General features: G+C 38.5%; 1 protein-coding gene across 1 annotated transcript in view; it reads right to left on the bottom strand.

Moving 5' to 3' along the window:
• Positions 1-16,746, bottom strand: part of LOC103149267 (carbonic anhydrase-related protein 10-like) — a 95,181-nt gene that overhangs the window by 25,980 nt on the left and 52,455 nt on the right. Inside the window, exon 3 of the mRNA XM_007568340.2 lies at positions 13,404-13,546. Within this exon, the coding sequence (XP_007568402.1) occupies positions 13,404-13,546 (143 nt within the window). The remainder of the gene's footprint in view (positions 1-13,403; positions 13,547-16,746) is intronic.

Genomic DNA, 16,746 nt, shown 5'->3' with positions numbered 1-16,746 from the left:
CCACACACACACCCCCCCCCCACCCACACCCCCACCCACACACCCACTCCCTGCTGTAATTATTCATAAAAACAAAAAGAAGCCAGAATTAAAAACCTGCGTGTAGAGAACCAAATACAGCCTCGTTGCTCCATAGAATTTAAAAGGCAAAGTACACAAAGCTGTTGCTGCCCATCAGTCTGTAAAGTCTGCAAGGCCTTTTTCCAAATAAATTGGAATCCATCCATCCCCGGAGAGAAAGATTAGACACAGGAGGAAAAATATTTAGGGATATTGCCAATGCGTTGAGGCAAAACGATGATAATCAACAGACCCAAGAGCTCCATTTCAGACGCTACACATCTCAGTATGTGAAATGTTTATGAGGGACCATTTATTAAAACACTGAGCAAGTATAGCCTGGTTTAGAATGGTTGAAGGACAAAGTGTTTGCAAAGTTCTAATGAAATAAAGCACTAAATGTTATTTCTAACAATGTTCTTTTTACAAGTATAGATGTTTGGCCATAATACACTGTACAACGGGAGCCCATCAGCATAAACATCTGAAAGCTAATGTGGAGCAGGGTGGTAGAGGTGCAGCATTCTGGAGACAAATGATCAGCTGCCTGAAGTTTGGTCATCACTGCACTGCAACATAAAGGCTGTAGAAAACAGTCAAGGTGTTGCAAAGGCCTGATGTTAAATGGACAGTGTTACGTGTTTTTCAGACACATCGGCCCATTTTCTACCAGAATCAAGCAACTGTTACCTTCAATTGTTATGAAAACGCTCTATTAAATATAACATAAAAGACATTTCGTCATTTCATAATTTAACGTCCTGAAATTTGGCCTCTGTCTCTTTAAGAAACTCCTGTTCTTTTTGAAACTCCGCCTTCAGGAAGTCATCACAACATGGCTCCTCTATTGACCCTTAAAATACATCTTTACCAGCATTGACAAGTAGATCATATAATGAGCTCAGCAGACGCACAGTTCCACCATAATGCAGGACAGTTCCCTGACCCTGCATTATGTTTGCATGGCAGTTTTGCAAAATACGCTGATTTCAATACATCTAAAACAATCACCTCATTCTAGTGTCAAAACTTATTATGATATTGCCACGTTTCCATTAAGCAAATTTATTTTCAGACTTTCAATTTGTGGAATTTTATGGTCAGTGGAAACGCAGCTATTGTAATGTGGTTAAAGGTTAAAAAGTTCAAGGGGTGTGAACAGGTAATGATTGTACTTCCCTTCAAATCTTCACCTGACTGCCTTTGAGTTAACATGTGCATGATTTCTCTTTTGTCCATAGTCACAGACTGAAGTATAACAAAGCTTTCTTAGGATGACAGAAACCGGGAGTTGTATAATTCCTGCTGATTGGCCAAATGTGCGGCATTTGTGTCAGCTGGCTGACTGAAGTATTTACTATTATGCATGAAGTGAAGGACTCAGAGTGACACATGGTCAGATAACCTGCTACCATGCAGACTGTAATACATAAAGCTCAGGGTGTCCAGTTTTCTGTTTGACTCCTGGGTGAGGTGTCCTTCACAGTAAGTTATAGATACACATCAGCATGTTTGCTTTTTATCCTTGATATCGTTTTTGTGACACACTAACACATCCTTGCTGTGGAGATTTCCATCTCCCTCCTCCTTTTCTCCTCAACTCTTCCTCGAGCGCGTGCATGCAGGCCAGGACAGATGGCCGTGCGATGAGCTCTCACTCAGCAGATGCACACTAGCATTAATCATGAAATAAAATATTCAAATAGAGCTTTTAACTCTTGCGAGGCATGTGGGGCTTCCTGGAAGAAATGGCTGCTTATTTTCTCTTGATCATTTCAAATCAGCTGAACTTTTCATATGAGCCTGATGTAAACAGCTCACATGTTGTAAGGTTGTATTATCAGCAAGACATTTGCCGTGAATAAAGTTTATTTATTTTTCATTACTATTATTTATTTATGCAATTTTTACCTTTGAGTACGCAAAACAAAAATACACACAATGCTCAAAAAACAAACAAAAAAAAAAAATATATATATATAAAAGAAAAAACTAAACAGAAATAGATCAATTACCGTCAATGACAAGAACGCAAAGTGTAGACCAAAACACTGTCTATTGATAAGAGTCTAATAAATGCATAAGCTTATTATAGTTTCACTTTTTACAGGATCTGTTAAAAGGGCAATTAAAATAAAACAATATCAAACATAAAATCCTGTATTTGTGGATAAACTAGGTTTTTGGGCAATTGTGGGAAAACGTCGTGTAAACATTTTGGATGAATATTTATGAAGCCTTTGCTCTACAGAGGAACTACAATCACTTTGTAGTATTTAGGAAATGTCAGAAACTAAATTAAAACCATTGTAAACATCTTACCTGCATAATGTCTGTCAGGTTAGTGAGTAAACACCGACGGTAGAAATGTAAGAGCTCCTCCACCAGGCTGTGCTAGGTGCGTCTCCGTGGAGAACGCCTGGCCTGGATTCAGAAAATGGGATAAGTGAAAATTCAGAGGAGGTTCATGGGTATGCTCATTTGCATATCTGGTTTCAGAAAACCAGGCAGCAGGAATCCTGAGTCGGTTCTTTTCTAGAGGAGCCTGTCGATGTTGGAACGCTAACCCTCTGCTGACATCTTCATCAGGAGGCTGATCAAACGGCAGCTAGATGTCTTGTCATTAATATTTTCAAGCATTCCTGTTTTTTGCCACATCAATAATTTATCTCAGTAAACTTACACCCTGCACACTGCTCTGCTCAAATAGGACAAATTCTTTGTGCTGCACTCCAGTTTAACGCCAACAGGATGCTGCCAGGAAGGTTAGCGTGGCAGTTAAACGTTGAGGCCTTTGAGGCGGATGTGGATTTGTCAATCACATAAACATAATGAGGTCATGACAAACTCTAGAGTTCAGTCCTTAGTAGGTGTTCTTTTATGTTATCATCAATCACGAATAGCATAAATGTAGTTTTACTTACATTTTAAGTTAAAGCTGAGCTTTTTATACGTCATGTTTGAGATGTTTGAGTCATTTAATTTCATTAAATGTTCCTTATTACCTGATGACCTAATATTATGTGCATTATAACTGCACATAATAATGCAGCAGTTATTAATATTTGGTTCAAATAAAAATCACTCAACATCACAAGTAACAGTTTTCTACATGAGTTGGAGGACGGGAAGTTTTTTCTGAGAATCGATCTCACCAGCCCCTGGGCGGGCTCTGCAGGGGCAGAAAAAGTAAAAAACATTTTATTCAGTTTTAGGGTGCTAGCTTATTGCTCTCTCATAGTGGTAAGCATTCGGTCACCACTTTGTCCCTGAAATGCCCATGCTGTAAAACATCTAGTAAGTATGCCTGTGATCTTTACAATATCCAGTTATATGAAAGCTGAGCTGTCACCACAGCTGCTGTTGGCCTTTACTTTCTGACAATTTTGGAAATATAAAATAACACCTGCAGAGAGAATCTTCTTTCAGTTGAAGTTCATCACATTTTTTTAGCTGGATGTTGAAAACGCTCATCTTTACGATAAAGATGAGCGTCGCAGGAGGACAACCTGTTGGTACTAGAACAAAAAGATGTTTGGAAAGAGTTTTTCATTATCATCCACATAATTTGTTTTTGTTGGAAATATGCCAAAATATTGTACTGCTGAACCTGCAGACCACAATAAGTCAGTGTTGTGATTCCAGTCTGGATGGCTAATAAAATGCAGTTGTAATTAAAAAAAAACAACAACAAAAAAAACTAGCTGACTGTGCTGAAACCATCCCACACAAGAAATCTATAAATACCTAGAAAACCTGGAAAATTTGGTTCCTTTCAGCCCGGAGCTCTGAGACAATCCCACACATTCCCCTGATAAATCCAGCCAGGCCGACTCAAAACACCAAAAACTCTGATCCACGGTGCAGTAAAGCAGCATGCAGCCTGCAGCCACACATCATGGTAAAGCTATCCAGATGACAGTGGAAAACCAGTGAAGTATACAAAACACTCGCACAAGTCAGTGCAGGAATCCAGGAGGATTTTTAATTCCTGATATTAAATGCTACTAAAATTCAAGTCCCTGATTTGAGCAAAGAGCAGAACCTCACCAGTAAACTTTACTATGTGATTCTTAGGAAGTTCAGAGGTTTATCCTTCACATGTTCTTACTTCCAATGGAACAAACACAACAATGTGACCACAAAATGTTTTGAAGTTATGCAGAAAACCCTGGATGCATAACAGAATTCAAGGGTTTTGGTAATTGACTTGAACTCAAAGATGATCATAAATGGAAAACCACATGGCTCAGAGTTCTTCAGAGATCAGTCAACGCAGTGATGGATCTTATTTAGTATTTTGAAATGGGTGTAAAGAAGCTCAGTTTTTCTGTTTTAAACAATCTCTTAAGTCCAAGCACGCTAAATAACAATATTAATTGATGCCGCTTTGTTAGCCATAGCTGACCGCAGCATGAGCAGAGCGAAACTATTACTGGAATGCAGGACCACTGAGCTACGTTTAACCCCTAGCTACTTTAGCTTAGCTAGCGTTTAGCTTTTGAGATAAACTGACATTTAACAAGTTTAAGGCTATTTTATACTGGTTAGTGAGAAGATGGGAAAGAAAAATATCCATAAAGCAGACAAGCTCACTTCACTGGACTGTCAGTAATTAAAATATTTATTGTATGAAATCTGAATAGTTTGAATTATTGATAGCCTGAGTCCTGTCTTGCTCTAAGGACTGCTCTGTTTGGAATAGTGTTAAGCCTAAACAATGGAAAGTCACAATTTCTAACTCCAACAGTTGTTGGGCGAAAGGCCTCAGTTTCATTCAATAAAACCGTCTAGAGACAGAGATGGTGATGGAAGGAAGCATCTTCTGTAGTGGTCTGTGTTGCAGTGGCTTTGACCAAGCTTCAAATCCGCAAAGACACTTTGCATTATAGTCAGAGTTATCCATGTTATATTCTACATTTAATGATGCATTCTTTACCTATTGTTCTGCATCAGTTCCACAGTAGAGCAATGCCAGACTTTCTTTTTTAAAACAGCTGCTACCCAACAGATCACAGCAGAAGAGATTGAACTCTTCACAACAGATTAACAGATGATATGCAGCTGCAAACACTGAAGGGTCTAAGCTTCAAGTAATATACTTTACTCTGTTCCTTCTTCGTGCAGACAGTTCAGCCTGTGTTTCAGTCTGCTGGAGGACTGAGGTATCCACTGCACACCCCCCTCCACTTCTCACATGATGAAAATTGGTTTTGACATGTTCCTGTTACTCCTGAAATCCACATCCACATTGTTTCGTTGAGATTCGAGAGGAGATCATTATTTGTTTCACTGTTTATAATTGTGTTCTGAATCCAGAATGAAACATCAAGACCTTACCACAGAACCAACAACCTCCCAGGGCAGACATAGCAGCTGCTGATGCCAAGGCTGACAGTCCCCACTGCCAAGAGAGAGAGAGGGCAGAGAGCTGACACACAGATCAGAAACTCAAGTTGTTTTTAAGGAAGTAGCCATCAGCCATCTGACTCAACGGAAGGCTCTCTACTGTCCTGCACTCTCATTAGGAACTATGGGTACTGATCAGCTGAACACTAGGGAGACCTGTGTCCTTTTGTGTTGATTGGTCACTTTTTACTGATTCATGGAGTCTAGAGAAGGGTGCTCCTTAGCTCTGTCCATTAGGACTTCAAATATGATAGGAAGCAGCTGAGAATGGTTATTGTAATTTAACGTAAAACTGAAAGGAGGGACTGAAAACAAAAAGCTGAGTAATGCAGCCAGCTAATACCAGCTCTGCTTCTACCTGCTGACGTGGCTTCATGTCAGATAGTCCCTCTCTATTCAATGTAGGTTCCAGGTTTACATGCAGTGTTACATGCAGTGGTGTCTGCTTTTCCACCCGTACCCCCAGGCTGCCTTTGGGACGTAACAGATGGAAGACTGATTTTCTGAAAGACTTTACACCTGCAGCTACACACAGCATGTTGACCTTTATGATCCAACATGTGTTACATCCAACAAGCACAGATAACCTGACAGAGAGACATTGCTACCAAACTACATCTAGATACATTCAAATTACAACAGTTTTCTGAAGAATATTAAAACAGGGGCTAAAAAATGGTTCAATTTTCCTTCAAAGCTTTATCATATTCTTCTACCATCAAGAACTCAAGTCTTATGTTGTGATATTTATGTATGTAAGATAAATAAAAGGGTACAAAGATTCATCTTGAGTATTTTTCATCTGTTGTAATCATTTAAAATAGGAACATGGTGTTAATATTCTATATTGGTTTAGATTCTCAGTCATCCAGGAAATGCAACATCCTAAGAGTTTAATGAACAGAAGCCGACTGACTCTTGCTGTTTTTTTCAAGAAACAAAGTTAAACTGTCAAAGTAAAGCTGAGACTGAACGCTCGTTTTTTACCTTGGTTCTCAGAAGCACTGCAGGTATCCTCGAACAAAACAACTCCAATTGCGAGTCAATGTTTAATGTAGTAAGAGTTATTAATGTTTCAACTGCCAGATGTCTGGGAGCCAATAAAAACCACAGTGGAAACAAAGTATCAACTCTGCCAGGCCAGAGTAAAGAATTTTTAATGTTTGATGGAAGAACAACTAGTCTGGCTGAAGATATTCAGATTACAAATGCAGAGCTAGTGTTGCATCTCCTCTTCCTAACCAGCACAGTATAAACTGATCTTTGCAGACAGGAAGCTGGAGCAGCAGAGGAAGAACATGTGAGCTCATTGTCTCTCTCCTGCTGTTTACTGTTTGAATACTGCCAGTCGGCTGGCAAATCTTGGCCCAGGCATTCAGTCTGTCAAGCTGTCTCCCTGCACTGTTCTCCTCTAAAATTCAAACACAACGGAACAAAAATTCCAACTAAAAAGGGCAAAGAAAGGAAGTTATTAACACAGCTTGAAAGATGTACTGTAATTATACGGTACCTTGAAGAAGTGTGAATAGCTCTTGAATATTTTTCCACATTTTGTAGTTTTCACAACCACAAACTTCAAAGGGTCATATCTTTTGGTTTTTGGAGGCAGATGAACCCAACGTTTTTGGATGGTTTTTAAATAAATGTGTCCCAAAATACAAAAAGTGCAACATTTATTTTCACTCCTACAGCCCAAAATCCACTGTAATCCTTTCTTAATTTTTTTTTTCCTAATTCGTAAGCAGAGTTCATATGGGCATATTAGTCTCAGTATAAATGTAATAATTCTGCTTCTGGCCTCAGAAATCTGTTAGAGAACAACCAGCATGAAGACAAAAAGAAAAGCTTGGGAGAAGTTTAAAGCAGCGATAGGTTTCTATATATACGCCACAAACAAGGTCCTGGATCACATCAGCAGTGATAGTAGGCTGCGTTTCCGTTCACTGTATGATTGTGAAAATTGGAATAATGCAAATAAATTTGCTTAATGGAAACACATCAATTAAAAAAAAAAAAGAGACATGGTTTCTGATAAAACGTTTTTGTGTTAGGATAAGATGGTTTTTCAGCCATTGTGCAGATTTGCAATGGAAAAACGTTATTCACATTGCACGAGTCATGTGATCAACAACCGGATGTTACTACTGGCAGAAGCGACGAAGAAGAAGATAGGAAATGGGAGGGGGATGATGATGGTTGTTTCACTTTTTTACTTATCACATGATCAAGCTTATTTATGTGAGATTTTAATTATGTTTCTTATTTAATGGAAACAATGGTGATTTTGAAATTGTGTTTTTTCAACATTAGTAGAATATGAACAAAGTTTTGCGTAAATTTGTAATGGAAATGCAGCTATTGAGAGTGAAGGTCATGATCAGATACTCTAATGGAGTATGAATGCAGTTTTTGATAGTAAACACTTCTAAGGCTTACTTTGGAGAAACTGGAAGTTCAAAAGCAGAAGAAATCAGACACAGAGTGTATTTAGTTTTAATTGTTATTTAGTCCTGAGTTATTAATGCATGTTCAGAGGATTTCATCTTTCCATGCAACAAAGGAAAAAGAAACAACTTCCTGGGGAGAAGCTGATGGATGAATCATTCTAGCAACCTGAGAGTATCAAATGTTTTTCACCTTATACAACCTTTTTGAAGATAGAAGAGCAAATAGCAGCAAATCAGTAGCGCAATCATTCATGAGGCTTACATGGAGACAAGGTGAGGGTCAGATCTTTGCTGCAGATTTAATGCAGATCATATTTTTTGTGGACGTTTGAAAAATCTGCCTGCTTAGCTTCTGAACAGAGAAACTGCTGTCCGTAAGCAAGAGGGCAGACAAAATGATTCAGTTTGCTCTTGCAAATAAGAGTTGCATTTTGTGGGAAATAAAAACATAGAGAACAAAAACAGACATAATGATTAACAGAGACGATGAACTAAACGGAATGAATTTGTTGTGTGATAGTTTTAAGAATGTTCTTGTTTAGAGTGGAGGCTGATACAGGAGAGGGTAAAGGTTCTGTGGAGATAAAACACTGTTTTAAATGTAATACAATTCCATCAGCTAAATGTGCTCAGGTGAGAGTATATGTACACAGTGTTAAAAACATGAAAGTAGAAATGTGGAACATTCATGTGAGTAAATATGGCCATTAACATCTATCATCTGTAGAATAATTATGATGAACAGAGAAGCTGGAAGCTGGTCAGAGTGGATCTGGATAGAGTTAATCCAGAACAATTCAGGAAGAAAACTTTTTTTCTCTCTCTCTTCTTGCCCCTCCTGCTCCAGCAGAACTCTCATGCCCGAGGAAAACCTCACACTTTGAAGAGCCCTGTTCATGTTTTGGAATATCCCAAAATCTACATTTAGACTCATATAATGTATGTTTGTGCAGTTCTGATCTTCTGATGATTGACAACAGCTTTCAATCAAACACATTTATTTTATAGCATATTTCAGCAACAAGGCAAACAAAGTACTTTGCATCATAAAAACACAAACATGCAAAGTCATAAAAAAACACAATAGTCAACAATTGGGAAAACCGGAAACAAACATTACTTTTTGAGGAGTGCCATCAATAAAATCATGAATACACATCAAATATTTTGGCCAATATGATTCTAAAGTAACTCTAAACAGGTAATATTTTAGCCTAGATTTAAAGGAATTCAGTGTTTCAGCTGTTTTGCAGTTTTCTGGAAGTTTGTTCCAGATTTGTGGTGCGTAGAAGTTGAATGCTGCTTCTCCATGTTTGGTTCTGGTTCTGGATGCCGAGCAGAACCAGAACCAGAAGACCTGAGAGGGCTGGAAGGTGGATACATCAGCAGTAGAACTTTAATGTATTGTGGTACTGAAACGTTCAGTGATTTATAAACTAACAGTATTTTAAAGTCTGTTCTCTCAGTGAAGGACTGTAGGACTGGGTGATGTTCTCTATCTTCCTGGTTTTAATCAGAACTCCAGCAGCAGTGTTCTGGATCAGCTGCAGCTGGAGGCTTGATTTGTTAGTCAGACCTGTGAAGATGCTGCTGCAGTAATTAATGCGACTAAAGATAAACGCCTGGATGAGTTTCTTTAGATCTAGTTGAGACTTTAGTCCTCTAATCCTGGAAATGTTCTTCAGGTGACAGAAGGCCGACTTTGTAACTGTCTTTATGTGGCTCTGAAGGTTCAGGTCAGAGTTCATTACCACACAGATTTCAGCCTGTAATAAGTGAAGCTGTGTGGACTCTGGATCATTTCTCTGTAGATCCAAAGATAATAACTTCAGTTTTGTTTCTGTTCAGCTGGAGAAACAACTTTATTCATTTCATTTTAATTTTACATCAAGTATTTTAACACGCATTTTACCTCAAGTTTATAATAAAGTATTTCTGCATAGTGTGAGTCACAGAAACAATTTTCTGTATGCACATGTATAAAGTTACGGCCATATTCAAACAACATGAGGCGCATTAAAATTGATGCATTTTTATAATAAATTAGACCAAACAGAGAACAGCTCCCTGGATTTGCATAGAACTCCATGTACATGAGCTCCGGTACAGCTACTCAGTAAGCCAGATATTTCATTAGCCCAGCTGACCTACATTCTCCGCTGGTTTGGATTAGAAAGGCTCGACCTTCTGCTGTCGCTCTTGTGATTTCATGATATCTTGTGTGAACAACTGCAGCCACAGCAGCCATGATTAGTGGCTCATGCTGCTCGCTGAGAACACTGTGAAGTTCAGGCCTGTGATACTTTAGAGCCCTCATCACAACAAGATGAGCTGTTAGAAACAAAGACCTGCTAAATGAAGTGTCCGTCAGAAGTGGTCTATAATTAACTCATTACTGTGGACAAAACGGCTTTCATTCAGCCAAATTTGAAGCAAATAAAAAAGTCTTACTATTACTATCAGTACAAATATCATGCTTCCCTATGTTTTTGGAATGGTTTTTGGAATGCGTATATCAAGAGAAATAAAATCTATATTTTTTTCCAGTTCCTGAATTTAATTTGATTTTATTATGTTTCAGAAGTGGACTAAATTTCGAATGACTGGATGCTCCAGGTGGCCATCTGGACGCCAGCTGATTTTTCTCCACCACTGTGATGTTTATTATTCGGCTTGAAGTTGTTTCAGGTGAGTACATCAGCTCAGTGCAGAGCGAGCTGCTGGTACCAAAGGAAAAATAAAGTTCATCTGTCTTATTCACTGGAGCTGCATGACAAACTTTTGCATTTCTCTCTGATTTGTTTTGGAGTCATTTTTTCAAGTTGAGCTATGATTCACACAAACATTCTGCATGAGTTCAGGTTTAAAGCAGTGCTGGATTTGTTCTGTATGGATGTGTATCAAACGGACAACTTTTGTACAATCACACCCTCAATTATTACTGTATTGTCACATAGCTATTAGCATAAGTTTTGTAGTATTGTTCTGATTTTTTTTGCCATTTTAAAATTTGCTTGAGCAGCACTTGGTACTTTTAGAAAGGATAAGTCGTTATCCTGTTGTTCTAACTACCACAATTTATTTCATTTACACAGAAGTGCATTTTTTATCATTCCATAATCAGTGAAATCTGTTGCTCTGTGAAAATACAATTTTGTGGAGCAACTCAGACCAAAAAATCTAAAATGGTTCTGTAGTAATATCTTCAGTAATACTCAGTTTGTTTCTGATTGTTTGCATCTCACTAAAAAAAGGCAGCTAAATTTGAAATGAATCACATTCTGAGCAATAGCTTGTTATTTAAGTTGGAGGTAGATTCATTCCTACGTCCTAATTTTTCATTCTGACACAAATAAAAGGCAACATTATTAACATGTAAAATTTATATTCAAAGGTTCAACACAATTTTGATTAGATTGGAGTAAATGATGATTTCCTGCCTTTCTGTAAAATTATAATGCTTCTGAGATCTAAGGATGTTTAGTTTAGTCTTACAGTTGCTAATGTTGCATTTGATCAATTTTGGAGGAAAAAACTTCAAGTTAGAAAAAAACTGCTCTGTTGTTTAAATTATTCTTTTAGGTATTTTTCCATAAACATTCTGCTTCCAGTACCAAGTAGGTGTTATATCTGCTGTAAAAATTGTCTTTTTTTAAATTGTTGCTGCTATGGTATTAGTATTAGCAGCTGCATGTCGGTGTAGAAAGCAAGATGGTCTTCAGTTTAGCCCCATTCCTTCTGTAGGAAATGTGAGTGAATGACAAAACTTCCTCCTGTGTATCTATTGAACTAACTAGTAAATCTTCAAAGTGAAGGAATGATTGAGATGTTGCTGATTTATTAGCTTTGTAATGGACTGACAATGAGTCCATTCTTTGAAGGCAGTCTTTCAGTTGTCTGGTCATCATCGTGAAAGCAAACTGTTACATCACATAGCTACTGCTGATAATGAGACAATAAAATCTGTTCACTCATTCATTTATCTGGGGCTGGTTGTCAGGGGAACAGCCTCCCTTCCTCCAGCTAGAAGAGGGGTTGTTCCTCCTAAACGCACTCTTCAGGGTGACTTCATTATTAATCAAAATCGTCCTGAAGCACAACAGAATTCCTAGATGGCATTTCTTCTAAAACAACATCTGCATAATCTGAAGTGCTGTGTGGAGGTGTAGAATACTGCATGTTTTAGTATCGATACGATACATGGCCAGTATCATCAACACCGGTCCTGTATCGGCTATTTTATTTAGCCCTTTATGGCTTAAATTTAAAATCTCTGCCTGGATATGTTTGCTTATTTTAATTATGTGAATTTCTTTAAATGTTCTCTAAGTAAATACATTTGCCCATTTACTGTCGATTAAAAGAGAGCCCTTCAGACTAATTTTACTCCCTGCTAAGGGGGGTCCTTTAACAAAATTGTGTCATAGATCTAAACAAAATAAATCAAATTTTATAGGTGTCTAAGCTGAAGCTGAACTATTGATACTACCACACTAGTATCGATCTAAATCAGATTCCCTACTAAGTAGGGAAATCAGATTCTAATTGCTAATTGTTCATTGGCACCAAATAAGAATCTTCCTTCTGGAATCTTGAAACCACAAATAGTCTTACTCTATGGAGAGAACTCCAACTTAGAGGCAGTCAGCTGTGAGTTTCTCAACACCTATATACGTGGTCCACACCACAGAATGAGAGGCTGGGTACCACAGTCTAAACCGCATGTGGAAGTTATCCCTACACCTCACTGGTTCCATGTCCCTTCAGCCTGATCCGTACTGGAAATCAGAACTGACACTATGAAGGACATGGCTGTGAGCCTTCTTGAAAAACTTTCACAACAGTCATCATCAAGACGAAGTACTCCCATTTTTAATGGATAGGAAAAAAAAAGAAAAAGGAAACTACCAAAAGTAGCTTCAAAATGTCATTTTCAACAAGAAAATAGAGAGTCTGGGACTTCTTCATAGAGGAATTTATGTCATATAGTTATAATGATTTCCTCTGAAATAGACTAAATGCCTCTGGATTATGGTGCAGTCAAACGGACTGCAGGTGAGGACACAGGTGAAGCTTTGGTTAGACATTGTTTTTTAATGAAGACAGTAGCTGTGCTTCCATTGACCAAATAGTTGCACAATTTGATATTTTCAAAATACATTTGCTTAATGGAAACACCAATTTCAAAGAAACACTTGTTTTTTTGATCAAACGTTTTGGTGCTGGGAGGAGGAACGTTTATTATGTGCACAAACTTATTCATGTGTGATTTTAATTGTGTTTTCTATAAAATAGAAACACCAGAGTTGCAAAGTTTTTTTTTTTTTTTTTACATTAAAATATAGACAAAGTTTTGTGTGTGTTAGTAAAGGAAACACAGCTAATGATCGGCTATATTTAGAGCTACTGTGGTAAATTACGGCCAGAAGCTGGTTGAGAACAAACACTCCTCACACTTCAGCATTTCATCAGTTCTTCCATCCTTACCTTCCGTCCTCCTGTGTTCAGCCTCAGAGGGGTCAGGTGAGGGTCAAAGATCATGTGAGTGGTTTCGATGTCAATGGGGGACTGTCTCTTCCCGATGGCACACAAGTTCCAGGCCGAGTTGACCAGACCCCAGAAGGACGGAACTAGTGAAGAATGAGAGGGAGACAGAAACAGAGATACATTTTCATTTCAGGTAAATCCAAACAGAAAGAGAACAGATAAACTTAATTATGATGTGATTGGAGAAAACAGGAAGATGAGATCTTAATTTACTGAAATCCAATAATAATAATAATAATAAAATAATAATAATAACAACAACAGTAACAGACAAACTATTGCTAGCTGCTCATCCATGGGATTAAATTATTTTTACTTTCCTCATCTGAGTGTCTGTGCTGCAGCACATTCAGCTTGAGATGAGATCAGATGTGCTGGGTGCCAAGGCTGTGCTGGAATCCATGTAGGTTTGCATTAATATAGAAAGAACTGAGTGGGAGTTGTAACCATTTTTACACCTAGTGTGTGAAGATGCAACAGAGCAGACCAAAACATTAGCTTAGTAAGGCAGGAAGGAGGAAGGTTTTCAAGAGAAAGCAGAAATGAAGGACAGATGACAAAAACATAATTTAGAACCATTTTTTAAACTATTTTATGAACAAAACTAGAAAATGCTAAATTTGAAACTAGACATGTCTGCTAAAAATAGGCTCAGTCAGCAGTTTGCAAAAGATATGATCTTGCATTTTTGATAGTCAGCCATTCCTTACCCTTCATATTGTTTAACTTGTTCTAGTGGAAGAGTGGAAAGATTGAGCCAACCTAGTCTGAATGTTGGTCCACATAGTTTACATCTGAATTAATGGAACTGTTGAAGCAGAAGATCAGCTGGAAAATGAGGGGCACTCATCACTGACCTGCTGGGCAGCAAAACCAGAGACAAGAGGCCAGACCCAACCAGTACAGACATATTTGAACTTTGACATAAGAGTTGCCTGACTGAACTGTAATAACATCTATCCATTGTTTGAACCCACTTCTGTCACAGTGTGATTTGTTGAGGACCCAAGTGCAGAGGCTTTCAGTGGAACATAGTGACTTTAATGAAGAATAAACAAAAGGAGACTGACAGAGATTATCGCTGGGAGAACAGGCAGCTCAAAAATAATAACCACAGAGCAACTAACAAGTAAAGGTAACGAGAAGGAGGCAGAGAAAAACAATGAGACCAGAGGACTAGGTATGCACAGAGGGGAGGTGGATAAGGACATGGGGAACAGGTGAGGAAATCAGGTGATAAGTAACACCTGTTCCTGGCAGGCTGGAGGGACCAGAGGAAGGGAAGGAAGGGAAACAAATGAACACAAACAGAGTTAAACAAAGGAAGGAAAACACCAATCTAATTTCACATACACAAATAAAAGGTAAGCAGTCAAAGAAGCTGAAGACGCAAAGGAATAAACAATATGAAAGGATCCAAGTAAGTAAAAAACAAAACGATCAAAACTGAAATGCCTGACAATCATAGCTGCTAATTCCTGCAGGACTGTGAGAGGGGCGGGGCTTATCTCCAACAGTGACTGGGCGAGAGGTGGAGTACACCCTGGAAAGGTCACCAGTCAGGACTTACAACCACACACACGCACATGCACACACACACACACACACAGACACACACACATACTTAAGGGCAATTCAGAGAATTCAGTTAAATGAACTGTATATGTACAGCGCCAAAGCTCTTCACACTACATTCAGTCACCCAGTCACTCACACACACACTGCTCTGAGGCTGACTGGCTCAGAGTAGTGAGGCTGCCGTGCAATGGGCCCGGTAGGCCTCCTGACCACCAGCAAGGTAGGTGAAAGGTCATACCCAAGGACACAGGGCCAAAGAAGGGCAGAGCTGGGGTTTGAACTGGCAACCCACCAGTTACAGGACAAACTCCCAGCTCCTCAGCCACCGTCACCCTAGTTAAACTTTCAGTCATGTTTTTTCCAAATGATACTACTGCTAGAATCACACTAACATATCACATCAGGTGTACATGATGAAAACTCTGTTCTCTACATTCCGAAGTTCAGCTTTGATTAATAGTGACTATAAATTATAATATTTTTGGCATGTCATGATAAATTGTATAAAACTGAGTCTGACTGTTAAGACTTTGCCTTTTTCCCGTCTGGAAGTGGTCACTGTTTGAACTCCACCTGCCTTGATTCTTCATTTGAAAGTCTGGAGAGGAACCAGCCGACTCACTTCTCCTTAACTAAACAGTCAGTCAGGTGTGTGGCAGACGGGGGGCAGCGACAGAATCGACTTTTTGACCATGGAGGTTTAGTACATCTGACTGGAGTTCAAGTCACATCAATCAATCAATCAATCAATCAATCAATCAATCAATCAATCAATCAATCAATCAATCAATCAATCAATCAATCAATCAATTTAATTTGGGTAGCACATTTCAGCAACAAGGCATTTCAAAATGCTTTACAGAATAAAAATATAAAAATATCATAAATACATCATAGAGTATTTGTTTATTTATAAATGTATTTATTGAGTATTTATTGAGACAGAAATAACAAACATACTCAATACTCATCAAATATGTTGATCGATGTTTCATTTATGTTTCTAAAGCAGCTCTAACTAGTTTGTTTATTATTCTTGATTTAAAGGAACTCAGTGTTTCGGCTGTTTTGCAGTTTTCTGGAAGTTTGTTCCAGATCTGTGGTGCATAGGAACTGAATGCTGCTTCTCCGTATTTGGTTCTGGTTCTGGAAATGTGAGCAGAATCAGAACCAGAAGACCTGAGAGGTTGATACAACAGCAGCAGATCTTTAATGTGTCGTGGTGCTAAACCGTTCAGTGATTTATAAACTAACAGTATTTTAAATTCTGTTCTTTGAGCTTTAAAATACCAGTGATTCTTCTAGCACAGTTTGAAAACCACGGATACAGAGGATTTAGTGAATATCAGTTTTATAGACTGTGACTGCTTTCTGCCACCAAGTGATCCTCTGGTACAGTGTGCACACCAACTTGCATCATAAAGCCTTGGATGGGCATGTTTGAATAACAGCTTAGCTAAATGCAGCCAGATGTGCAGCTCCACGCGTTTCATCCAGCAGAAGAGAAGAGGATGATCACATGCAGAGTTCAAACCGACACAACGGGCATGACTTCACCAAAGCCACTGAAATTCAGATTTGCACAACCACAACATACACATACACACACACACACACACATACACACACACACACACACACACACACACCCACACACACGCACACACTTCAAGCTGATCACTTGATAAACTGTCATGATGTTTGT

The sequence above is a fragment of the Poecilia formosa genome, unplaced genomic scaffold (assembly GCF_000485575.1).
Source record: "Poecilia formosa unplaced genomic scaffold, Poecilia_formosa-5.1.2 Scaffold220, whole genome shotgun sequence".
Classification (NCBI taxonomy): Eukaryota; Metazoa; Chordata; class Actinopteri; order Cyprinodontiformes; family Poeciliidae; genus Poecilia; species Poecilia formosa.
This window is presented reverse-complemented; position numbering and strand designations above follow the sequence as displayed.